Source organism: Anolis carolinensis, unplaced genomic scaffold (genome assembly GCF_035594765.1).
Source record: "Anolis carolinensis isolate JA03-04 unplaced genomic scaffold, rAnoCar3.1.pri scaffold_12, whole genome shotgun sequence".
Lineage (NCBI taxonomy): Eukaryota > Metazoa > Chordata > Lepidosauria > Squamata > Dactyloidae > Anolis > Anolis carolinensis.
The window spans coordinates 18,665,130-18,691,445 of NW_026943823.1; the positions used below are offsets into that span (position 1 = coordinate 18,665,130).

Consider the following 26,316-nt stretch of genomic DNA (forward strand, 5'->3'; position numbering starts at 1 on the left):
CAGCAGCCGGGCTGGATATATTAGACCGTCATGTGTGTGTAATGCTGAATGAGGATGAAACAGCTTGGGGGTGGGAAAGTGGGATGGGAAGTGGGCGGCTGGTGGGGACAAGCAGGGAGGGAGGCAAGCTGTCATCCCATGGAGAGGAAAACACAGCCCAAGAAGAAGAAGGAGGAGGAGGAGGAGGAGAATCATAGAAAGACCTCGTGGGCCATCTAGTCCAACGCCATTCTTCCAAGGAGCAGGAAAATCACATTCAAAGAACCCCATCCAGCCTCTGTTTCAAAGCCTCCAAAGAAGGAACTTCCACCACACTCTGGGGCAGAGAGTTCCACTGCTGAACAGCTCTCTCTCACAATGAGGAACCTCCTCCTAAAGTTTAAGTCAGTGATTCCCAAAGTGGGTGCTGCAGCGATCCAGGGGGGCGGTGATGGCACCTATTAGGAAACGGGGCGGAGCTAGAAGAATGGGCGTGGCTTCTTCCCAAGAGCCTGAGACAGGGCTGAGAATCTATACCAGGGGTCCCCAAACTAAGGCCCGGGGGCCGGATGCGGCCCATCAAAGCCATTTATCCGGCCCCCACGGCACAAGGGCAAAGGGGTTGGGCTAAATGACCCAAGAAGTCTCTTCTTCTCTTACAACCATTATTATTATTATTATTATTATTATTATTATTATTATTATTATTATCATCATCATCATCATCATCATTGAGGCTGGGTGGCCACCTGTCAGGGATGCTTTGCTTGTGCTTTTGGTGCACAAAGGCAGAAGGGGATTGGACTCAATGGCCCAAGGGATCTCTTCCAACCCTCTTTGTTGTTGTTGTTGTTGTTGTTGTTGTTGTTAGTATTAATTATTATTGCTCAGTGGCCAACTATAGTCCGCCCCTCCAATGGTCCGAAGGATAGTGAACTGGCCCCCTGTTCAAAAAGTTTGGGGACCCCTGATCTATACCCTATCCTGAGGTGCTTGTTGGGACACAGAGGGCGGAGCTAGGGAAGGGGGCGGGGCCTCCTTCCAAGAGCCTGAGACAGGGCTGAGCCTCTATACCTCTCCTGAGAGGCCTTTTAGGACAAAAGGGCGGGGCTAGGGAAGGGGGCGGGGCTAGGGAAGGGGGCGGGGCCTCTTCCCAAGAGCCTGAGACAGGGCTGAGCCTCTATACCTCTCCTGAGAGGCCTTTTAGGACTAAAGGGCGGGGCTAGGGAAGGGGGCGGGGCTAGGGAAGGGGGCGGGGCCTTTTCCCAAGAGCCTGAGACAGGGCTGAGCCTCTATACCTCTCCTGAGAGGCCTTTTAGGACAAAAGGGCGGGGCTAGGGAAGGGGGCGGGGCTAGGGAAGGGGGCGGGGCCTCTTCCCAAGAGCCTGAGACAGGGCTGAGCCTCTATACCTCTCCTGAGAGGCCTTTTAGGACTAAAGGGCAGGGCTAGGGAAGGGGGCGGGGCCTTTTCCCAAGAGCCTGAGACAGGGCTGAGCCTCTATACCTCTCCTGAGAGGCCTTTTAGGACTAAAGGGCGGGGCTAGGGAAGGGGGCGGGGCTAGGGAAGGGGGCGGGGCCTCTTCCCAAGAGCCTGAGACAGGGCTGAGCCTCTATACCTCTCCTGAGAGGCCTTTTAGGACAAAAGGGCGGGGCTAGGGAAGGGGGCGGGGCTAGGGAAGGGGGCGGGGCCTCTTCCCAAGAGCCTGAGACAGGGCTGAGCCTCTATACCTCTCCTGAGAGGCCTTTTAGGACTAAAGGGCAGGGCTAGGGAAGGGGGCGGGGCCTTTTCCCAAGAGCCTGAGACAGGGCTGAGCCTCTATACCTCTCCTGAGAGGCCTTTTAGGACTAAAGGGCGGGGCTAGGGAAGGGGGCGGGGCTAGGGAAGGGGGCGGGGCCTCTTCCCAAGAGCCTGAGACAGGGCTGAGCCTCTATACCTCTCCTGAGAGGCCTTTTAGGACTAAAGGGCGGGGCTAGGGAAGGGGGCGGGGCTAGGGAAGGGGGCGGGGCCTTTTCCCAAGAGCCTGAGACAGGGCTGAGCCTCTATACCTCTCCTGAGAGGCCTTTTAGGACTAAAGGGCGGGGCTAGGAGTGGGACTGGGGGCGGGGCCTCTGCCCAAGAGCCTCTGTATACCTCCCCTGAGGCGCTTGTTAGAACACGGGGCGGGGTATAGAGGTTCAGCCCCGTCAGGCACTTGGGAAAAGGCCCCGCCCCTCCTCTAGCCCCGCCCCCTGTGTCCTGACAGGCACCGCAGGACAGGGATAGAAGCTCAGCCCTGCCTCAGAGCTCATAACTCCGCCCATCCCAGTCCTGGCCACCCACTCTGCTTAAGCGGCTGAGGGGGGAAAGGAAGGGGCCTGAGGCTGTTAGGAATGGTGGGAGTTGGAGTCCAAAACACCTGGAGGGAGGGCCCAAGTTGGCCCATGCCTGGTGTAGATGCACCCCTGCAAAATGCTGGGGGAGATGGAGCCCCTTTCCCAAGCTTTGTTCCAGGTCTTGGCCAGAGCCTTGAGCCTTGCAAGAGTATGCCGAAAAGCACGCAGGCGCTGCATGATGAAATCTCAGAAACCGAAGGCATTGCTCAATGCGATTTGCCTGCTTTCCTTGGACCAAAGGCTTATCAGAAGCAGCACAAAGGAAGCCACAAAACAGACACGAACTTAGAGCTCCGGAATAGCTATTCATTGCATTCGTATCCTGACTTTATCCCCAAATGGGACCCAGATGCATGCTGAAACGAAACCAGAATGATACCTGATACAGTGTTCCCTCACTACTTCGCGGTTCACTTTTACATTAGATTCTCACTTATCCAACACTCGCTTATCCAACGTTCTGGATTATCCAACGCATTTTTGTAGTCAATGTTTTCAATATATCGTGATATTTTGGTGCTAAATTCGTAAATACATTAATTACTACATAGCATTACTGCTTATTGAACTACTTTTTTTGTCCAATTGATTGTATAACATGATGTTTTGGTGCTTAATTTGTAAAATCTTAACCTAATTGGATGTTTAATAGGCTTTTCCTTAATGCTTACTTACTTACTACATTTATATCCCGCTCTTCTCACCCCGAAGGGGACTAAGAGCGGCTTACAAATCAAATGAACATATAATATTCTAGCTGTGCCATGCGTTGCTGTGGCGAAGTATGGTAGTATATATTACAGTAGAATCTCACTTATCCAACATTCGCTTATCCAATGTTCTGGATTATCCAACGCAGTCTGCCTTTTAGTAGTCAATGTTTTTGTAGTCAGTGTTTTAAATTCATTGTGATATTTTGGTGGTAAATTTGTAATACAGTAATTACTATTTTTCTGTCAAATTTGTTGTATAACGGCACTCCATGCAGTCATGCCGGCCACATGACCTTGGAGGTGTCTACGGACAACTCTGGCTCTTCGGCTTAGAAATGGAGATGAGCAGCAACCCCCAGAGCCGGTCACAACTGGACTTATCGTCAGGGGAAAACCTTTACCTTTTTTGTTGTATAACATGTTTTGGTGCTTAATTTGTATAATGATTACCTAATTTGATGTTTAATCGGCTTTTCCTCAATCCCTTCTTATTATCCAACATATTCACTTATCCAACGTTTATGTTGGATAAGTAAGACTGTACTGTATATTTATAATCTTATATTATCTGCTTAGAACTGGATTATATGAGGCCCCTCCTACACAGTTGTATAAAATGCACACTGAAGTGGATTATATGGCAGTGTGGACTCAAGATAATCCAGTTCTAAGCAGATAATATAAGATTATAAATGGGTTATATAGCTGTGTGGAAGGGCCTTGAGTCTACACTGCCATCTAATCCAGTTAAAATCTGCTAATCTGTATTTTATAGGCAGTGGGGAAGAGGCCTAAGTGAGGTCTAATTCTGCCTGTCCCCTGGGCTGAGTGGGTTGTTGGAGACCAAGTGGGCGGAGTTTAGCCTTCTAACTGGCAGCAATGGGATAAAAACAATTATTCCTCTCCCTCTAATTAGGACTTTATTTTTCTTTTCTTTTTGTTGTAGAGGCATGGATGAGGGGTTGTGGTGCCATGTTTAGTGTTTGTGGGATGTGTAGTTTTGTTGTTTTGTCCTAGGCCGAAATTTCATTACCCTTTTATATATATAGATTACTAGCATAGCACAATATAAGCATTAAATTACTATATTGTACTATGTCATTATATTTGTACTCTGACATTATATGCCTCCTTATTATCCAACATATTTGCTTATCCAACGTTCTGCTGGCCCGTTTATGTTGGATAACTGAGACTCTACTGTATATGTATACTCCACTTGCCTAGTTTCCAACAGACCTCACAACCTCTGAGGATGCCTGCTATAGATGTGGGCGAAACGTCAGAAGAGAATGCTTCTGGAACATGGCCATACAGCCCAGAAAACCCACAGCAACCCACTTTTCTCGACCTCAAGAGGGCCGGCGCCTCAGCAAACTTCAACTCCCAGGATCCCCCAAACTGTTCCAAACTGCAAAACCCATTTTTCAATATAGAATTAATGAGACTAATAGTTTCATGGGGTACTTCTGCCCACATAATATCAACAACAAATCTCAGGTGGCAGTTAAAGCGGAATCACAGAGCTATAATTCTGCATTGTGAAAGCATGCCACATACAGAGGCCTGAATGCCTTTCACTGCAAGGGAAGAGAGATCTTATTACATTAATAAGTGGAATGGAGAAAAAGCCAAACAATAGAGAAACCCAATTTTTCTGCTTGTCTCCGTCCCTCCCGCCTCTCTCTTGCGTGGCCTTTTATGGAATGGCTCGAGCACAAGGCCAGCCAATCTGAGCCCTTTTTTGCAGGTTTACACACTTCCTCTTTTCTTTTCTTTTTGAAAGAGCCAGTAGAAGAACACCGGAAAGCAGCCAGAAAGATTTGTTTTGCATCTCCATTAATGCACCGGTTCCTCTTTTTGACCATATTCTTTCTCTCTCTGGCCTTCTTTCGACGAAACAAATATATTATTGAGCATCCCGTCTCCGAAACGGTGGGACCAGAAGTGCTTCAGATTTTGGAATCTCGGTATCGGCATATAATGAAATCATGATATACTCTCTGCCTCAGAGTCTGGTGGAAACTCTGGCCATCTGTCGGGGTGCTTTGATTGTGCCTGACAGGATGGGGTTGGACTAGATTGTCAAAGTAATTTACGCAGCGCAGCAGCAGTTGGATGGAGTCAGTGGAATGGAGAACGAAGAGACATCAGAGACGATGGTAAAACTACAGTAGAGTCTCACTTATCCAACATAAACGGGCCGGCAGAATGTTGGATAAGCGAATATGTTGGATAATAAGGAGGGATCAAGGAAAAGCCTATTAAACATCAAATTAGGTTATGATTTTACAAATTAAGCACCAAAACATCATGTTATACAACAAATTTGACAGAAAAGGTAGTTCAATATGCAGTAATGCTATTGTAATAATTACTGTATTTACGAATTTAGCACCAAAATATCACGATGTATTGAAAACATTGACTACAAAAATGTGTTGGATAATCCAGAATGTTGGATAAGCGAGTGTTGGATAAGTGAGACTCTACTGTATATACAAGTTTTACTGAAAGCAGTAATAAAGACAAACAGACTTGCAGACAATAGACACAGGACTCTCACTCAGCAGACAGCAGAACAGAACTGAACAGATGCAATCAGTAATGCATACACACTTGTGTCTGGACACTCCCCAGTTCTAGCTACACATCAAGGTCATCACAGCTTCTCAGTAATTAACTCTTTACAGACTATAGTACACTCTGGATGATGCAATCAGTATGCAATACAAACCAAGACACAAATTGCATTTAAACACTATCAATACACAAATCCCACATTAACATAGATGGCCCCTGGGGTGTCTTCGAACTATAGGATTCTATGATTCAGATATGCCTTCCAGTTTTTTCTGACCAAAGGTGACTCCAAGGCAACCACTTTATCTTTGCTATCCCATGGAAACTAACAATATAACCTAACAATAGGATTAAAAAGATTTACAAGTAGGATTGAGTTGTTGTGAGTTTTCTGAGCTGTATAGCCATGTTCCAGAAGCATTCTCTCCTGATGTTTTGCCCACATCTATGGCAGGCATCCTCAGAGGTTGTGAGGTCTGTTGGAAACCAGGCAAGTGGGGTTATATCTCTGTACAAAGTCCAGGGTGGGAGAAAGAACTCTTGTCTGTTGGAGGCAAGTGTGAATATCGATCAGCACTGAATAGCCTCGCAGCTTCAAAGTCTGGCTGTTGCATCCTGGGAGAATCCTTTGTCGGGAGGTATTAGCTGTCCCTGATTGTTTCCTATCTGGAATTCTCCTGTTTTTTTTTAATGTTGTTCTTTATTTATTGTCCTGATTTTAGAGTTTAACACCTTCCAACCAAGGATTCCCCCAGAGGAAGCAGCCAGGCTTTGAAGCTGCAAGGCTATTCAATGCGAATCAAGCTGGCCCATGGCAACATTCACACTTGCCTCAAAAAGACAAAGAGTTCTTTCTCCCACCCTGGAACATAATTCCACGGGCATATTTACAATCCACTTGCCTAGTTTCCAATAGACGTCCCAGCCAGATTTTGAAGCTGCAAGGCTATTTTATGCTAATCAAGGTGGCCAATGTCAACATTCACACTTGTCTGAAATGGACAAGAGTTATTTCTGCCACCCTGGACTTTCCACAGATATATAAACACCACTTGCCTAGTTTCCAACAGACCTTACAACCTCTGCAGATCCCTGCCAAAGATGTGGGTGAAACGTCAGGAGACAATGCTTCTGGAACATGGCCATACAGCCCGGAAAACTCACAGCAACTCACTATATTTTCTTTCGTTGTATTTCGGATGAGGAACAGTGCCCTTTGTTTCCTTAAGTGTTTAAACATTGGGTCTTAGTTTAGATTTAGTATCTGCTGTATAAATACATGATAATACAGTAGAGTCTCACTTATCCAAGCCTCTGGATTATCCAAGGCATTTTTGTAGTCAATGTTTTCAATACATTGTGATATGTTGGTGCTAAATTTGTAAATACAGTAATTACTATGTAGCATTACTGCTTATTGAACTACTTTTTCTGTCAAATTTGTTGTATGACATGATGTTTTGGTGCTGAATTTGTAAAATCATAACCTAATTTGATGTTTAATAGGCTTTTCCTTAATCCCTCCTTATTATCCAAGATATTCGCTTATCCAAGGTTGTGCCGGCCCGTTTAGCTTGGATAAGTGAGACTCTACTGTATGTTGTTCTTTTTTGTTTCTCTTTTCTTTCCCCCTGAATGTTTACTACAGTAGTCTCACTTATCCAACATAAACGGGCCGGCAGAATGTTGGATAAGCGAGTATGTTGGATAATAAGGAGAGATTAAGGAAAAGCCTATTAAACATCAAATTAGGTTATGATTTTACAAATTAGGCACCAGAACATCATGTTATACAACAATTGACAGAAAAAGTAGTTCAATACACAGTAATGCTATGTAGTAATTACTGTATTTATGAATTTAGCACCAAAATATCACGATTTATTGAAAACATTGACTACAAAAATGCGTTGGATAATCCAGAACGTTGGATAAGCGAGTGTTGGATAAGTGAGACTCTACTGTATTTGTATTCTGGGTTAAAAGATGTAAATACATAGCCTAAAAATGATGGCAACATTCTTACGATATAGATAACCTTGTATCTAGGATCCCATGTTTGGAGGAGTATTGCTCATGGGTCATTTGCAGTCACCCTTGTATCTTGGGGATTCTGGGAGTTGTAGTTCACTTCTCCAAGTCCTGTCTTTTCTGTATCAAAAGGCAATGAAGCGTAAATTAAGGAACCTTCATGGCCTTACCTTCTCTATAGATCCTGGAAGGAGTCGGAGAAGAAGTTTGCACAAGACGACTCCGTCTTTGAGGGATGTTTTGAGGAACTGCAGAGGGTCCCCGACCTTCATTTTCGGGGAGTTTAAGGCTCCCAATGAAATCAACCAGGTCACAATTTGCTCTTCGGGGTTCATGCTGGTAGGGTTTCTCCGTCTCGAGGAAAAGGCCAAGCCCACATCCGCAACACTGCCTTCCTGCGCCTTCTGGGCCAAACCGCCTTAAGATGTCACAGATTGCCCTGAGCTTAAAGACACCGTCCTCTTCTTTTTTTCCGGTTTAAAGTCACCAGAAACTGACTTCCCTCTTGACTAGAGGAACGGGTTTGTGCGCCTTTGCACACATGGCTTCTCGTCTGCAGAAGTATCAAAGAGGGAAGCTTCTAGGGCCTGGAGTTGTGCCGTAAACACGGATTTCCTGTCGTTGAAAACAGAAACTTCTTGCACCGATAATTTCTACATCCTTCCTTCATCTTCAAGGATAGAAGCCTTGGTTACACCTGGGGAATGAGTTAGGAGGAGTGCAAGGGAAGGAGATCCTGCTTGAATACTTCACTCTCTGCTTATGGCAACCCTATAAAATGAGAGATCTTGAAGTCACTCTATTAAGTCTTTAAAGTTGGGGCAACCATGGCTTCCTTAACTGAATCTATTAATCATCAAAGCAGTCTCCCCATTTTTCTGACTATTTTGCCAAACATTGTCTTCTTTTCTTACAGTATACTGAAAATGACAGCAGTATATGACAGTATTTATATTCCACTTTTTCCTCTTAAAGAGACCCAAAGCAGGTTTATAAATATAATATAAAAATGTAATGTGCATAATTAGGACCAAGTGAACAACAAAACCACTGGGCCATATCACACCAAATTTGGCCACAAAACTAATCACGTTCCAGGGAAAACAAAACAAAACAAGAACACAGAGACAAGGCCAGAAAAATCTCCAAAAATTAAAAAACCCACTATGCGGGTGTGCAAGAACTCTCCCTACAAAGATAGTAGTCAGGCTTCAAAGCGGTTCTTCGATTGAAGGTGCTACTCCGGTTCGCCAAACAAAGATTCCCTTAGGTATGACACAGCCAGGCATTGAAACTGTAAGGCTATTCAGTGCTATTCAACCAGACCAATAAAGGATTAACCATGGTAGAAGGCAGTCAGCCTGTACTATTGAAGCTGACCAACCAAAGATTCCACTAGATAGCAAGCAGCCAGGCTTTGAAGCAGTGAGGCTATTCATTGCAATTCTAGCAGCCCAAAAAACCATTCCTCTAGAATGCAAGTACCCGGGCTTCCAAGCAGAAAGCCTATTCCATTGCATTCCAGCTCACCAAACAAGGATTCCCACAAGAAAACGGCCAGGCTTTGAGGCTGCAAGGTTATTCACTGCTATTCCACCTGGCCATAGCAACGCGTGGCTGGGCACAGCTAGTAAAGTCTCACTTATCCAACATTCTGTATTATCCAACACAGTCTGCCTTTTAGTAATGTTTTTGTAGTCAATGTTTTCAATACATTACAATGTGTTGGTGCTAAATTCATACAGTAATTACTGCATAACGTTACCATGCATTGAACTGCTTTTTCTGTCAATTTGTTGTAAAACATGTTTTGGTGCTTAATTTGTAAAATCGTAACATAATTCAATGTTTAATAGGCTTTTCCTTCATTCCTCCTTATTATCCAACATTTTCGCTTATCCAACATTCTGCTGGCCTGTTTATGTTGGGTGAGACTGTAATAGTCACCTTTGTTTCCAGGGAGAGTTCAGGCTTGATTTGTGCTAGGACTGAGCTCTTTTTAGCCATCTATGTTATTTGTCAAACTCTTCTACAGCACCAACTTTCAAATTAGTTTTCTATCAGTTTTTTTCAATCCAGATTTCTCAGACATAGAAATGGTGAATATGATGGCATGGGCAATCCTAAGTGATGAATCTTTAGATTTCAAGATCCTGTTTAGTTCCTCATAGCTACCCTTCCTAAATTTCTTGACTAAATGTGCTTCTATACTGTAGAAAAAATACAGCTCGATACCACTTTAACTGCCATGGCTCAGTGCTACTGAGTCTCCATTCTGATTGATTGAACCAAGACACTTCTATGTAACACATTTCAAACAATTACGACCAAATCCATCTGGAAGCTGTAGCTCAGCTGATAGCTTTGTTTTCAGGGAACTGTTTTTTTTAAGGAAAGAACGTTATAAACTTGATCCCTTGTGTGCCTCCAAGCCCTGGCTTTGCCATGTGATACTTTGTCTCTCTCTTTCTGCTCTAGGCTTTGGATTCTATTCAAAGATGTGTTCACTTTGTCTTACAACACTGAAGCTATTTCACTATAGATTAGTGCTAGAAGAGGCTGGATTATACAGAACACTGGGGACTTGCTCTGGGGTTCAGCTTTAAAGGCTGGGTAAAAACAAATGTATTTTCAGTATAATGGTTATTCTCGTAACTGGCCAACAGCCCCACCAACTGGTAGCATCACTTCACTCTATGGATTGAATCCATAATTATGTATGCCACAAAAAAAATCTGTTCTGGTTTTTAAGATAACTATGTAACAAAATACTGTATGAAAAAAAAATCTGTTCCTCTGTTGTCAAAGATTTTTATGGGTTGTTGAGTTTTCCAGGCTGTATGGCCATGTTCCTGACACATTCTCTCCTGACATTTCACCCACATCTATGGCAGGCATCCTCAGAGGTTGAGGTCTCTTGGAAGACTAGGCAAGTGAGGTTTATGTATCTGTGCAATGTTCAGCGTGAGAAAAACAACACTTGTTTGCTTGAGACAAGCGTGAATGTTGCAATTGCCCAGATTGATTAGCACTGAATGGCTTTGCAATTTCAATGCTGCAAGACTACACAGAGAAGTCACAGAAGTCAAAAGCATGTAGACACTTTCAACAGAAAGGAGGAAATCATGAAAATGAACAAAATCTGGCTCCCAGTATTTAAAATCAGGAGAGTAAATAAAGAACACTCAGATTACAGGGGAAGTCCAGATAGGAAACAATCAGGGCCACCTAACACCTTCCAACAAAGGATTCCCCCAGGCAAGAAGCAGCAAAGCTTTGTATCTGCAAGGCCATTTAATGTTAATCAAGGTGGTCAATTGCAACATTCACTTACCACCAACCGTAAAGTTCTTTCCCTCACCCTGGACATTTCATAAACCCCTTGCCTAGTTTCCAACAGACCTCACAATATAAACCTCACTTGCCTAGTTTCCAAGACCTCACAATCTGAGGATGCCTGCCATAGATGTGGATGAAACATCAGAATCCTTTTGGAACATGGCCATACAGCCTGGAAAATCACAGCAACCCACTCTGTTCCTGGTTTGAAAATGTTATTTTGTTTAATTGTGTAGTTCTTACGTGAAAGGTTTTGCTCCAGAAACTTTTTGTGCCTGCCACAAACTCTTTTGAATTGGTTGACCCGATGAGACATTTATTGAAAAACTAGAGCAAAATGTCCCTCACACAGAAACAGTTTGCAGTTTATAATACACTTTCCCCATGTTTTATGATAGGACTATTAGGAAATGACATTTATAACCCAGGAACAAAAACTGTGTTGTCAAGTGCAATTATTAATACAGTGTTTGAAAAAGAACTCCCTATTCACCATTTAATTTAAATGGTGAATAGAGAGCTCTTTTTCAAACACCCTGTGTTGAGCAGACAACTGTCAGTGTATGGAGAAATTCTGGAGTCATCAAAAGCTTATGCCATTGTTTCCTGTCTTTAAAGTGTTATAAAACTTATTTCAGACCATAAAAATCTACTCATTTTAGCAGGCGTTATATCTTGCTTGCACCTCAGTCAGAGTCTAGTCTGATTTACGCTCTGCTCTGAACATAGGGATCTTTGTTTAAAAGGATGTTGCTTTCAAATATAACGAAACGAAACCGAAAGACATTGAACACTTTATTTTAGAGAAAAGTGCAAATATGACAATCTTGTACAAACCTTTCATTGTATGAATCTCAATGAGAGTTGGGATAGTCTTTTCCTCCTAACTGAAACAAGCTTCTGGCCAAATTTGAATAAATATGTTGTAGCTCATGTTTGTGGCATCAGTTCACTCCCAAAGTTTGACAAAAGTGGTAAAAACTCACCATTTTGACCAAAATTTAATGGTTAGTATCACACCCAACACATTTTATTCCAATGGAAGTAATTAATGAGATTACGAAGCATTGCATTTTGCAGTAATCTCCTGCCACCAATGCTAAATGCCACTTCCCAATTACTGGCTTTTCAATGGTATTATGGGGAACGCTTTCTAAGGGAGGTTTTATTTCATTCTATAGTTCAACTAAAGAAACACTTCTTCTTTCTGTAGGTGCCTGGTTCATAGTTTAACAATTATAACTTCCAGTAAGCACCCCAAGCATTGCTTCACTGCACTTGTTTCCCTGAATTCAAAATACTCAGAGACAGGCTTCTCCAATAACCTTACATGCTACCACGATATCTTAAAAGAATTGTGGCTTCTGAAACGTCTTCAGTGAACTTTGCAGCCATATTTCCTCAGATCTCTCGAAAGGTACCCGCCTCTTCTCATGCACCTAAAAGGCAAAGAGCCGTACCATCAGCACAGTGAATTGGAGTCAGCAAACGATTGACCTGCTCAGGGCGTTAAGTCATAGTTAGATTTACTTTCACATAGATACAAGATCTAAATTGCATAAGAGAAATGAAACAATTGGGTCAGGACAGTCTTCAATTAAAAACAAATACACTAGTGTCTCACTTATCCAAGCTAAACGGACCGGCAGAACCTTGGATAAGCGGAGATCTTGGATAATAAGGAGGGATTAAGGAAAAGCCTATTAAACATCAAATTAGGTTATGATTTTACAAATTAAGCACCAAAACATCATGTTATACAACAAATTTGAACTGCTTTTTCTGTCAATTTGTTGTAAAACATGTTTTGGTGCTTAATTTGTAAAATCATAACGAAATTTGATGTTTAATAGGCTTTTCCTTAATTCCTCCTTATTATCCAAGATTTTCACTTATCCAATGTTCTGCCGGCCCATTTATGTTGGATAAGCGAGACTCTACTGTACCTGCATAGGCTAGTATTGGATTAAAAATATTACTCGTCTTTGCTTTTATAACATCTCTGCTTTTCCTACTTAAATAAGAGACACTTACCTAGGATTTACCTGTTTCTCCTTCTGCAGCTCACTTATGTGTGTTGCTCATTACCTCTCAGCCCATACTGTGTCCCAGGGGTCATATGATCTCAAAAGCAATGAATGGGCCATCCTGCAACAACGAAGGGAGGTATGAATGATCCTGCCGACCCAAGTTACCCAAACCCCACAACCACTCCCCCCCCCCCCCCAGAAGCACACTCGTCCACTTGGGCTTGCCGATTTAATCAGTTTCAAGGTGGAAGGTTCACTGGAATGAACTGGAATGGCTTAGTGACAAGTCTCGTATGGCTTATGGATTCTTATTTTCCTTTCCAATGATGCTTTTTCATGGTAAATCCATTAACTTGACTGGCAAAATATGGCTTTTTTGAGGATTACAGTAGAACTTTAGTTGGAGGTCTTCGAGTCTTACTACATTTGCAAGAACATCTTTGGAACTTCCCGGTTGCCCCTAGGTCATAACAACAGGTTCTGCCATTTGCGCCAGAACTCCCCACACAAAAGACTATAATACATAAAGGGGAAAAAAGAGAAGAAAAGCCAGGCATCTAAACATCAGATGTGTATTACGGCTTGGCTTGACATTAAGTTGGTATAGACTTTTGCAAATTAAGCCTTTTCTGATTAGGGTTTAAAAAAATATAGTACAGGATGCCTGTTACTTTAAAAAAGTATCTTCCTTTGATAAACAATGGGCAAAAAAAGCAATCCCTCCCAACCCTTTACTGAAAAACTTGCCTAAAGTGAGCGGATTTCTTAGGATCACTTTTGAAAGGTTATGTGCCATACATACTTTCATCCAAGACAAGATTAGGTTGAATTTAGAAGGCTATCCAGCACAGGGTTTTTTCCATTGGGTGCTGCTTTACAATCTAGAAAGAACTTCGGTTGCCATGACGGACAGTACTAAGGACGGTACGGTTTTTTTTGGTGTCACGTTTTGACTTAGACTGAAAAACTAGTTTGCTTTTGCTTACCATCTTTGCTGTTTTCACACAGGCATTGGGTGCTTTAAATCTGTGGTGGAATGCTGAAAGTTTTCACTTGTTACTATTGAAGTCATAAGCCTTTCAGAGGTTGGAGAGAAAGACTTCTTTGCTTATCGTTATTTTCTCCATTTTGCCTTTGGGCGTTCAAAGCTGTTCCTTTAAAAATGAGACACTACAGGGTTGCAAAAATTGGAAACAGTAAGAGCAAGTACCGTTTGTTTGTGCAGCTTCTTTGGATGGAATTGGTTAAACCTCGTACTTACAGAACTCTGTAGCGTTCCTGGCTACAGGTTCAACACGTTACTGGGGGGCTGAAGTTGTTGCAAATTCCCAAATGAAACAGATGGAAAGGTACCATGTACATTCAGTAATTATCCATTTGTTGTTCTGATTACATGACTGAATGGCATCCTGATTTTTTTTAAAAAAAAACACACAAGACTGAGGAAATTTTTGTAAATGGGAGAATTGTGTGCATTTCAGCATTTTGAGAGAACACTTAAACCTTTTTTGAGTTTGGCACACATCCCCAAAACACCACCCTCCATTAGCTAAACATGGTTTTGGCCTAGAAAGAAGGCCCTTTTCTCATGAGTAGAGCGATCCACAGCCATTTTAGATGGCTCTGCGTCGTATGGGGAGGCAGGCGACTTTTAGGGCTTTGCCGGTCTCATTGACGAGGTGAGAAGCGTGGCATTTTCAGGGTTAACGTTTTACTCGGAAAAGGTTACAACACTAGTAGTACACAGGCTAAAAAGGTCATACATTAACATTGGCTTATTAACAATTCTGAAATGAAATTAAAACATGTTTACGTTTTCCTCACCAAAAAAAAATACCGATCAGTAATGGAAGGGAACTTTTAACAAGCAACAATAAAAAAGGGGTAAAAACAATGCGTCGGTAGTCCTCTTGGGAGTGAAGGTAAAACTTCCACGCTCCGTTTTTGTGGGAGGAACAAAAAAAATGATATATGACTGATTTGGTCCAAAGTTTTGTTGCCAAGGTTTCTTTCAGTATCGGCTTCGGCCCCCGCCTCTGTCGGAGCGGCTCCCTCCGCGGCCGCCGCCCCTGGGGCCCCCGCGGCTGGAGTTGCTGTAGGAATCGCGGGGAGGCGGGTAGCCCCTTTCCATGGAGGGGGGCAGGCCCCGGTCTTGCCTCCCGACCCGGTCGCGGCCACTTGAGTAGACATCGCTCCGGCTGCTTGAGTAACTGTCCCGGCTCCCGCCGTACCCATCCCGGGCGCTCCCGTAATCGTCATAGCGACTGCTTCCACCATAAGATGGCGGGGGCCCTCGTGCAGGTGGAGCACTACGTGAGTTACCTGCAGGTTCAATGGTCAGGTAATAGGGCAACACTATAAATCATATCACCACAATTCTCTTTTTTTACATCTGTGTTTTTAAAGTACTGAATCAATGGCTTCTCTGTTAACTCTTTTTTGTTCTAAGATTTTAAATATTATATCTCACATGTTGGGGGCATTTGGGAGGATCAGGCAGTGAACGAAACAAATAAGCTGTTTGAAGACGCTGGTTTGTTTGTTTTTCTCAAGGCAGCAGCTCTTTTTGGGGTTTATTCCAGAACAGCTTGCTATTTTACAGAAGAAACTCAGCCATTTTTTCCAGTGATAGATGCAATTCAGAATGGTTGAACTTTTTTGCTTCATTAGGTTATAGGAACTGTAATTCAATCATTTTGTTAAAAAAAGATAACAATGTTTTCTCACTGCAGCGGGCAAGCCCAGCATACTAGTTCCCCATTTAAATAACAACAGTCTAGCAAGTCACGCATGACAGATAATTGCTTATATTCTCTAAAACCCACAAAATAACCACTTACCATAACTCTCATATGAATCACGGTAAGAGCCGCCGCTCGGGTGATCTGAGTAATCTCGGTCACGGCCTCCGTAGCCATCCCGATCGTTGTAAGAGGAGTAGCTACTGGGATTTAAGTATTATATCAAGACTGACTTTAAGGCAGTATTTTCTTTAGAGAAGAAACTAACAAAATCACCTTTGAGCATTCTTTCCCTAAGAAAACTGACTTTTTATGGAGTCAAACAAGATGGACAGCTTGAAGGTTGGCTCATACACGCTAAGGCGTTTTCAAAAAAATTATGTGGCTCCTTCATCCTCTCCCTTCCAGATAAAAGGGTAAAATTGTTCCTCTGTCCCACTGTCCTCCTGTAACAGTCTAAATCAGGGGTCCCCAAACTAAGGCTCGGGGGCCGGATGTGGCCCATCGAAACCATTTATCCGGCCCCCACGGCACAAGGGCAGAAGGGGGTTGGGCTAAATGACCCAAGGGGGTCACTTCTTCTCTTACAACCATTATTATTATTATTATTATTATTATTATTATTATTACTGTATTATTATTATTATTAACAGTGAGGCTGGATGGCCATATGTCAGGGATGCTTTGCTTTTGGTGCACAGAGGCAGATGGGCGTTGGACTAAATGTCCCAAGGGGTCTCTTCCAATAATAATAATTATTATTGTATGACACCACAAACAAGAGTCTAGGGCTGTGTGATGTATTTTTGGATGATGCGCGCAGATCCCAGTAGGGTGGCCTTTTGCAGTTGGCAGATCGTAATTTTGTCAATGTCTATTGTTTCCAAATGCCGGCTGAGATCTTTTGGCACGGCACCCAGTGTGCCGATCACCACCGGGACCACCTGCACTGGTTTCTGCCAGAGTCTTTGAAGTTCAATCTTATTTTATTATTATTATTATTACTATTAACATTGAGGTTGGGTGGTCATCCATCAGGGGTGCTTTCCTTGTGCTTTCGGTGCACAAAGGCAGAAGGGGATTCGACTCAATGGCCCAAAGGGTCTCTTCCAACCCTCTTTATTATTGTTGTTGTTGTTATTATTTATTGCTCAGTGGCCAACTATAGTCCGGCCCTCCAACGGTCCAAAGGATTGTGAACTGGCCCCTTGTTTAAAAGGTTTGGGGACCCCTGGTCTAAATACAAGTACTGTACTATATCTGTACACGTATGTCTGCCCCAGTTTCTTTATAAATACTTCTAAGCTCCTTTGTCAAGCATAATGTACATAAACAGTGAATTCATAAACACACAATAATCCATCTATTTCCACTGAAATACACCCTGTATCTTTCAGAGGATTGGGCCTGTGGAATATAAGCTATTTTCTCAAGGGTGTTTTCTAACATGAACCACCCATGAAAGGCAATGATGATTAAGTTTAGCTCCCCTTATTCCATAACTTGGATGTCCAATTGCCAATGCAATTACACTACTACTTTTCTGATTATTAATATAATTATAATAACAATGTTTTGAGTTTCCTTGTACAGAGAAAAAGGATATAAATAAACATAATAACTTTATTTATTATCCGCCTCTCCTTATGACTCAAGGCGGGGCACAACATAGTTAAAATACATCATAATCATCTATCCATCTATAGTGAAAATATGTTTGCATGTATCTATCTTTGTATGCATTTTTAAAGACATCCCCAGAGAACACTGTGACTCCTGCCAATGATGGATCTGGGCCAAACTTAGCCCCCGCCCCCATATGACCAACTTAAACTCAAATTGGGGTTTGGGAGCAATAGAGGATGATGGCAGTTATAGTTTACCCATATGCAAAGAGAACTGTGAACCCCACCAATGACGTATTTGGACCAAACCTGGCAGAGAGAGCCACCATGATCAACATTAAGTACATGTATGGTCTCAGGGGAATGATAGAGGATGATGAGAGTTATAGTTTACTCATGTGCACTGTGAACCCCATCAATGATGGATCTGGACCAAACTTGACACACAGATGCAACACGACCACTTTAAATATTGGTGGGGTTTCGTGCCAATGACAAATGATGCTGGGAGTTGTAGTTTACCCATAACCTTATTGATTTTCTAATGAATCAATTGATATAATTCAATAACAAAGTGACTTTTTCTAATAAACATCATTTTCAAAAAGACCTAACCCGGGGAACCCAAGCTAGTACTAAAACATTCCATAAAAGCACATATTAAAATATACATACATGGAACAAAATTTAAAACATTATGTAAATACACTTTGGTATGACTAAGTGCATATGTGCGTACACAGATATACATACATCTTTACTATATTTATTCCCAAAACATGTTATCCCATCTTTCTTTTTAAATAAAAGAACTCTACCAAAATCTATTAAATATAATTTTATAGCTACATGACTTCTCTAAGTTATTCAGTCTTACTTAAATATCAACAATTAATCACAGATCAATTGCTGGCATCACATATTTTTTGGGTTCTATCTCATTATTAACAATGTATTTAAAAGAACACAAAGTTCCAGATACCTGTAACCTCTTGAGGGATACTCGTCGCGAGAACTGGAGTGGCCATAATCACGGTAGGCATAATCTCTTGGGGGTGGAGCATAATCCCGGGTGTCCCTGGAATTCGGATAGTCTCTACTCGAATAACTAAGGAGGTAAAGATTACACTACTTTGAATACTCAAAAACACAGTGACAGAAAATTCAAGAATATCACAGGTCCTCAATCAGACAACCTTCAAAGGGATCTGAGCATACCTGTCTTTAGTACTATAGCCATCATCTCTAGGAGACAAGTAGACATCCCTTCGTGATGGAAGCGGCTCTCTGCGTGGAGGTCCGTAATTGTCTCTGCCGCGTGACAGGGGTGCTGAAGATGAGCACAAAATGAAAAAAATTGTGAAGCTATGAAAACCAATACATTGTATGATGGAGGAGAAAAATCACTACAAGTGAAAGATACATATCGGATAGAAACTACTTAGTTCATATTATGTAAACAAAATGACTTGTTTAACTGTGAATAAGCATGTGATTTTTTCATGGCATGTGGTTTACTGGAAAGATTATATAACAACACTAAGGACTTGGGAATCTACAGGTCTTTTATTTATCACATGCATTTTTGAGGCCTGTCCTGTTAATTCTGAGGAGAAAAGGATTCCTCCTTAGTACAATGCTCTTGAGAGCAACGATGTTTCACTGTACAAAACTGAGAAGGACTGTAAAGTCAGGAGTAACAGAATCAGGGGCAACTACAGGCACTCAGAACTTCTGCCACAGGCAAATTGAGGAAGTGGCCGAGTCCTTCTTACTTAGCTTATACATTAAGAAATCCTTGGGTATCAAATGCTTGAGGAAAAAAATGTACCTCTGCCACCCATTCCACTGCTGCTACGCACAGGCCCTGAAGGAGTGGGTCTTTTAGGCGGTGGACCCCCACTGCGGGGCGGTGGGCCTCTCTTCATGGGCAGAGGGCCTCTAGAGGAACCTAAGAGACAATGGCAATTCGTACGTTAGCTTCCCACTGCTGTAACAACTTCTGTAAGCAAAGTGTCATGTATACACATCCCCACACAAATAGAATTAAGCACATTTGTTTAATACACAACTGCAGAGATCCAAAGAAAAATGACAAACGACTAGGAGATAATCACTTGTAACAATTTGCTGCATTTACAGTTTAAAATGTTCACTAAACATCTTCTATCACAAAGGAAGCTTGTTTTTAAACTCTTTTCTTCTTCTTTGTTTGACTGGCTTTTTTCTCATGAAAAGGTAATGTGCTGATCACAATTAATGTCTTACATAACTAATCCAAAACAACCAATTATAATTCTAGTCCAAAAACCCAAAATCCAAGCAAGCCTTCCCAACTAGCTCATCTCCATGTGTTTGGAGCTCCAACCTTCACGAGTTCAACTAGCATGAAACCTAATTCAGCCTGATGAAAGACAAGAAACAAAATATCCAACTGTGGCTGCTTAGTATTCTAAAGCTGTTTACTAATACAAATTTAAAGTGCTTAATTTTAAGTGGATGTTCTGTGAAAGTTCAAAGAAATATAAACTGTTCAGAGAACTTCTCTCTCAAGAGTTGCAGAATTTCAGTGTAAGAAACTGGAATTTGCCCAATCAAAAGAGGCTGAGGAAGCAAATGCTTTATCAGCTCTTTGTGTTGTGTTTGTATCTTTGTGCCACAAAGTCTTCACATTCTTTAGCCAGATACAAGAACTCAGTGACTGCATGAACAACTTTTACTCTTTTAAAAGGAGACACAAACGAAGCAGTCACCCCAACAACTGAACAATTGTATTGTGCTTTGTGGCCACCATCTTCATAAGCTGCCTACAGGAATACAAACATACCCAAGTGACTCCCTCTGGAAGGAGGCCCCCGTGTTCCACTTCCGCCTCTTCCACCTCTAAGACCTCTTGGAGGACCTCTGCTCCTTGGAGGGGGTAATTGCCCTCGTCTACCGGTTTCAAAAGTTGGCTTGGTAGCTTGTTCAACTTTAATAGCTTTTCCATCTAAAGACTGAACAAAAGAAATGACGGCATTCAGGATAGATACCCTCTAATATCAGGTTTTCTAAGGCAGTCATATTTCCCATCATAAAGTACTAAACTTTGAGTGGTGCCTTGTAGCACAAACTGAACAACTGGCATGGAGATATTTTCAAAGTGATACAGGCTAAAAGGGTCAGTAAGTCAACTATGTGGGACAATTCACAAATCTGTTGCTCTTTCAGCCTCCTTTGTAAAATTCCTCACTGATTTTCATATACAAATCTTTTTCTGAACTACCCTTTCTGCACCAGATGTTCTTGATTGGATGACTGCTTATTTTGGAAATTAAAGTTGAAGCTTTGGACAGATATAGAAGTCAGTAGCAAAAACTACTCTGGGTATTTACGGAGTAATCTGAAGTCAACCTGATTCTGAGCTATTTAACAAGATCAACAAAATGACCTTTCATGCAACTAGCATTTGATAAATGAAAATCTGCATAAGGACTATAAATTTAGCTTGTACTTTATGCTAAGTCCATCATTAGTGTTATTGCTTGTTCTCAAAAATATCCTGCATACCCAAGTTGAACATGCTCTGCTTATCTAGTTTTTACTTCCACTGTATCAATAATGAAAAGACAAGAGCCATGGTGGCGCAATGGGTTAAACCCTTGTAAACTGCTGACCTGAAGGTTCCTGGTTTGAATTCACAATACGGAGTGAGCTTCTGTCTATCAGCTCTAGTTTGAAGGGACACGAAAGAAGCCTCCCAGTAACACATCTGGTGTCCCCTGGGCAACGTCTCTGTAGACTGCCAATTCTCTCACACAGAAGCGACTTCCAAGTCGCTTCCTGACATGACAAAAAATACTGAAAGATAACGGAACACACCTGCCTAATACTGACTTCCACTCTCTCATTTTTCTATGTAAGTCTTTTACATCTTGTACTTCCAACTGCATACAAACTAGTTTTCAAAATCATGTATTTGATGGTATTTCTCAAGGTTTTATAGTAATAGCAGTCACAAGCATTTTTGAAGACTAGGAATAAGGGATCAACCAGAATGCCATGTAAGATCTACCAACTCCAATGGTTTTTCTGTACAAAAAAAGCTATACTTCTAGTTTAGCAACATTTCAGAGAATAAAACCACTACCATATTTAAATGCCTTCTGGATTACACTATCTTCCACTGATCCTTACTTTGGAAAGATGGGCAAGATTGTCAGATACTGGCTAAACATACACCGTGATATCACCAAACTTTCCTTACTGGTGGAATAAAACAACACTGGGGCAGAAACTCAGAAGTCATGCTCAGCTTGACAAGCTACAATAAACAGAGTTTAACACATCAATACTTCCTACCTTTCCATTCATATCTCTGGCAGCATCCTTGGCATCTGCTGGGCTCTCAAAGGTGACAAAAGCAAAGCCTCTTGACTTGTTAGTTTCACGATCTTTCATGAGGAGAACTGAAAAGAGAAAAAAGTGTCAGTCTATTCTTATCCCATGGTAGCACATCTCAGCTTTTACAAAGACCTGCTCAGAACTTCTTAGAGGACACATGAGCCCTATCATCTCAGCTGATCAAAGCTGTTACATTCATCACAGCAGCAAATATGGTCGCATAGTGGAAGTTTACCTTCCACTATGCGACCATATTTGCCAAAGACAGCTTCAAGAGCCTTCTCATTTGTCTCAGTGTTTAGGCCACCAATGAACAGCTTCCCTGGACGATCTGCCTCAACCATTTTGACAATGTTTGGGATCTAGAACACATATTTAAACTCAAATCAGTGGAGAAAGCAGAAACATTTCTATACTAGTCACATACTTGAGATTTTACACTTGAAATACCCTGTGTTGATGCTATAACACCAACACTAAACACAGTGATTTCCCATTATCCAAGTTTGTCCTTCCCATCAGCATTAAGGCACCCTTCTTTGTTGCAAAAAAAGAGCTCCCCAAGAATGATTGCTGACAATGGCAATAAGAAAGCATTTTAGGATTGATAATAAATAATATCCAATCAAACTGAAACAAGTAAACATCATAAGGAATAATTTGTCAGGGAGAATGATTCTCTTTTCTACCCAAAGTCTCAAATGAGAAAAACATTATATATGGTAGAATGTTAAAAGACTGGTATTTTCAGCTGCAACTCCTTAAAATAGTGGAAGAACCTGAAGCCACTGAGTTGTAGCTCATAAAACAACAAAGCTCTCTGAAAGATAAAACATTCAAAGTCCTATACCCCCATATTTTTATCACTCAGAAACACCCCCTGACCTCTCCTCCAAGCACATTAGATATAAATTAGAAACCAAATTGATGCTATATTTATTCCCATCCCTGCAGAAATGGGAACTCAAAACAGTTAAGCTTTACAATTAAAACCAGACACAAACTAAACATTTACAACAAGACTTACAGTATTACAATAATTCACTTTCAAGTAAAAGATTAAAATATAATTAAGAAAAATAATGAAGAGGTTTAAAGCAGTTCAGTTACATGAATGTTGATCCCAGTTTGTTTTTAAAAAACACAATCATAACCTAGTAGGCAACAACTCAAAAGAGCTTGGCATGTCCATATTTGTGCATATGCACCTTCAATTCTCCCCCACTCCCAATATTTTAATTTTTTTTTAAACAAAAACAACCATGGAAAAACAATGCTTATGCATACAAACATGAGCATACTTAAAAATTACGTAACAATTACATGTAATTCTTAAATTACAAAAAAATTGATTTAAAACAGAATGTTCTGCTTTTTGTCAGTGTCTCTATAAATTAACGTTTTTCCCCACCTTATAGTCAGGAAGTTGCTTACTTTTGGTCCTAACATCAAACACATGATTACCCCAACAATTTATATCCCTAAACTATGAATTTTAACCCTACATTTTATTTCGTTGTGCTTTAATTGTTGCTCTGTATATTGTAATATATGTGTTTCAATGGTATTGTTTCATCAGTGTTGTAACCCACCTTGTACTGTGGTGGGTAACAAATAAAGGTTTTTATTATTAAAATCATAACAGAGAACAGCCTAGATTTCTGCTGCCCTGGAGACTAGGACTCAATGGAGCCATGGGTTCAAATGACAGGAAACTCATGTTCCGCCTGAACATTAAGAAGAACTTCCTGATTGAAAGTAAGTTCAACAGGGGGACTCTGCCTTCCAGGAGGATTGTGCTTTTCCTGCACTAGATGGCCCATGCGGTCTCTTCCAACCCTATGATTCTAGGTCACTTGTGGATTTATGGCAACTCCACAGATCTCCCCATTTTTTTCCTTAAGTCAAGGAATACTCAGGATGTAGATTCGTTAGTTCCTTCCTTACATTGTGTAAGTGTAACTCCAGCCAAAAAAATATTTTTAAAACTTTGGATAGCATAGGGAAAGGTTAACACAACTTTGCTGTCTGAGCCCGTTCAGAAGATTTTGCCTCACATCCCTGTGAAAAGGGGATATTTTTAAAAATTGGCATGTATATAGCAACTCTTTTCGAGGGGTGGATTCTTCTCACTCTGTTCTCTCAGCCCTGTCCTTTGTAACTTGGGGGGAAAAACGGCCCATAAAGACATCTAATCCTACATTCTGTATCAGGCATGGGCAAAACTGAGCCCTCCAGGTGTTTTGGATTTCATCTCCCACAATTCCTAACAGCCTACCAGCTGTTGGAATGCTCTTGGAGAGATATGGTGGAATATAAAGTTTTTATCATCATTAATGTTTGAGTTGTTTTTTTTTTTATTAATGTTGTTAGCCGCCTTGGGCCTTTAAGTGGGGAAAGGGGCCAATAGAAATCGCCTAAATAAATATATTTGCAAGCCCCACCCCCAGCTAGGTGCTGACTAGAAACAACCCTACTTTACATTCCGAAGATCCAACAGGATTATTTATTAAATTATTTTACTTAATTTATTATTTAGCTAATTTACTTGTTTTATTTAATTTTTATTTTCTGATAATTATTATATTCAATGTATTATTTATTATTTAAAACTCAATCTAGTATATATTTAATTTATTATTTTATGTAAGACAGGATTATTTCTTTATTAAATTTTTATTTATTATTTATTATCTAATTTTGTTTAATTTATTATCCCATCGATTATTTTTTATTTTATTATTGCTATTTCATTCAATTTATTATTTGTGTTTATTTTATTATTTTAAATTCAATGTATTATTTATTATCTAATTTTGTTTAATTTATTATCCCATTCATCATTTAATTTTAATTTTATTGTTATTTCATTCTATTTATTATTTATGTGTTTATTTTATTATTCTAAATTCAATGTATTATCTTTATCAGACGGGATTTTTTATTAGATTTCTAACTTCATCTGTATTTATTATTTAATTTATTATTATTTGTGTGTTAGGCCTGGCTGCACTTAGCCAGCGCCTAGAAATAACGTGAGCAATCACATGCGCATGCGCGGGGGCAGGTCGGCGCATGCTGGGGCTGGGGAGCCGAGGAAGGCCCAAAACGGTCGGTTGGTTGACGCATGCGCAGGACAGACACCTCTTTCCTTCGAGCGCCTGAAAACGGCCACAAAATGGCGGCTCCTTCAGGCGTCTTTTGGGGCAACAGAGGCGAAGTGCTGCTTCTTAAACCACAACCGTGTCCAAAACGCTGCTCAAAATGGCGGCTCTTTAAGCGAAATGGGAGGAAAAGGCCTACGAAGGGGAAACATTTGGATTATGAAATATTTGTTATAAAACGGAGGGGGAACCCATTGTCTCTTTGCCGTTCTCGCTTTAAAAATGAACAACCCCCCTCTCCCTCCCCCGCCATCCTTCCCTCCCCGTTTTTCTTTCATCTTCCCTCACCCAACACGCTTACCTCGTTCCTGCCGGTAGAAGCTCCACGACGCACTGAGGAGGAACAAAGGCGCTGAGGGCCTTTATATAGGTGACGTCAGCGCGTTCGAACGCAACCCGAGATGCCCGGATGAAAGCGCGATCACAAAGGGAGGGGGAGACGGAGGAGGAGTGACGTCACTTGCCGTGGAAACTCATAGGGCTCATTCTGCCCAGGGAAGGAGTCTGAAGTTGGGTTAGATTTTATTTATTTATTTATTTATTTACAGCATTTATATTCCGCCCTTCTCACCCCGAAGGGGACTCAGGGCGGATTACATTACACATATAGGCAGACATTCAATGCCTTTTACCATAGAACAAAGAGAAGACAAACATAGGCTCCGAGCGGGCCTCGAACTCATGATCTCCTGATCAGAGTGATTCATTGCAGCTGGTTGCAGCTGGTTTGCTCTCCCGCCTGCGCCACAGCCCGGGCCCTTCCTGATTGAAAGAACTAATTAGAGATTTTACAATGGAAGCAAGGGGCATCCGGGAAGACACAGCTCCATAGAGTCTCCTGCAACATCACTTGTGTGCCCCAAATCTTCTATATATATAAAAGAGTGATGGCATCACGGTGACCCACAAAACAACAAAACTACAGGCCCCCCAACCTCAAAATTTGACAACACAACCCATCATCCACGCCTCTAGGTTGATACAACAAAAAGAGAAGAAAAATAAAGTCCTAATTAGAGGGAGAGGAATAATTGCTTTTATCCAATTGCTGCCAGTTAGAAGGCTAAGCTCCTCCAACTTGGTCTCCTAGCAACCCAATAAAAAAATAATAAAAAACACTAAAAATAATTAAAAACACTAAAAGATTAATACAATAAAATACTATAATAACAGAAAATAACTACAAATAATACAAAAAAATAATAAAATATAATAAATAAAAAGATAACTTACAATAAAATATTAATACAATAAAATACTATAACAGAAAATAACTAAAAATAATACAAGAAAATAATAAAATATAATAAATAAAAAGATAACTTACAATAAAATTAATAAAAAATGCAAATAAC

The 26,316-nt window shown here is 41.1% G+C and overlaps 2 protein-coding genes and 1 non-coding gene across 6 annotated transcripts in view; all 3 read right to left on the reverse strand.

The window, feature by feature from the left end:
- Nucleotides 1–11,694, reverse strand: part of arhgef6 (Rac/Cdc42 guanine nucleotide exchange factor 6) — an 86,222-nt gene extending 74,528 nt beyond the window's left edge. For all 3 annotated transcript variants that reach the window (XM_062963693.1, XM_062963692.1, XM_062963691.1), the window contains exon 1: nucleotides 7,850–11,694. In XM_062963693.1, coding sequence (XP_062819763.1) covers nucleotides 7,850–8,014 — 165 coding nt within the window. In that variant the 5' untranslated portion in view covers nucleotides 8,015–11,694. The remainder of the gene's footprint in view (nucleotides 1–7,849) is intronic.
- A 106-nt stretch (nucleotides 11,695–11,800) lies between these two features.
- On the reverse strand, nucleotides 11,801–25,394 carry rbmx (RNA binding motif protein X-linked). Of its 2 annotated transcripts, none has more exons than XM_003228005.4 (10): nucleotides 25,263–25,394; nucleotides 22,033–22,159; nucleotides 21,756–21,862; nucleotides 20,242–20,410; nucleotides 19,246–19,365; nucleotides 18,633–18,744; nucleotides 18,397–18,522; nucleotides 15,889–15,989; nucleotides 13,053–15,370; nucleotides 11,801–12,457 (listed from the first exon to the last, which is right to left on the reverse strand). In XM_003228005.4, the coding sequence occupies exons 2-9, from the start codon at nucleotides 22,139–22,141 to the stop codon at nucleotides 15,060–15,062; spliced, it is 1,155 nt and encodes a 384-aa protein (XP_003228053.2). In that variant the 5' UTR covers nucleotides 22,142–22,159; nucleotides 25,263–25,394; the 3' UTR covers nucleotides 11,801–12,457; nucleotides 13,053–15,059. The 2 variants fall into 2 exon arrangements, with proteins under 2 accessions (XP_003228053.2, XP_016853217.2); XM_016997728.2 differs by having other exon boundaries at nucleotides 15,889–15,992.
- On the reverse strand, nucleotides 21,930–22,002 carry LOC134294136 (small nucleolar RNA SNORD61). Its single transcript, XR_010001107.1, has one exon. It is a non-coding gene; the product is annotated as a small nucleolar RNA SNORD61 (small nucleolar RNA).
- Nucleotides 25,395–26,316: the final 922 nt, after the last annotated feature.

Excerpts from the sequence above, each read along its gene's own strand:
- rbmx (XM_016997728.2), bottom strand. The coding sequence starts at position 22,141 with ATGGTTGAGGCAGATCGTCCAGGGAAGCTGTTCATTGGTGGCCTAAAC. Across the intron at positions 18,745-19,245 it reads CAGTGGAATGGGTGGCAGAG|CACCCCTGTCACGCGGCAGA; the intron begins GTACATTTTTTT and ends GCTCATCTTCAG. Across the intron at positions 15,371-15,888 it reads TGATTCATATGAGAGTTATG|GTAACTCACGTAGTGCTCCA; the intron begins GTAAGTGGTTAT and ends TTGAACCTGCAG.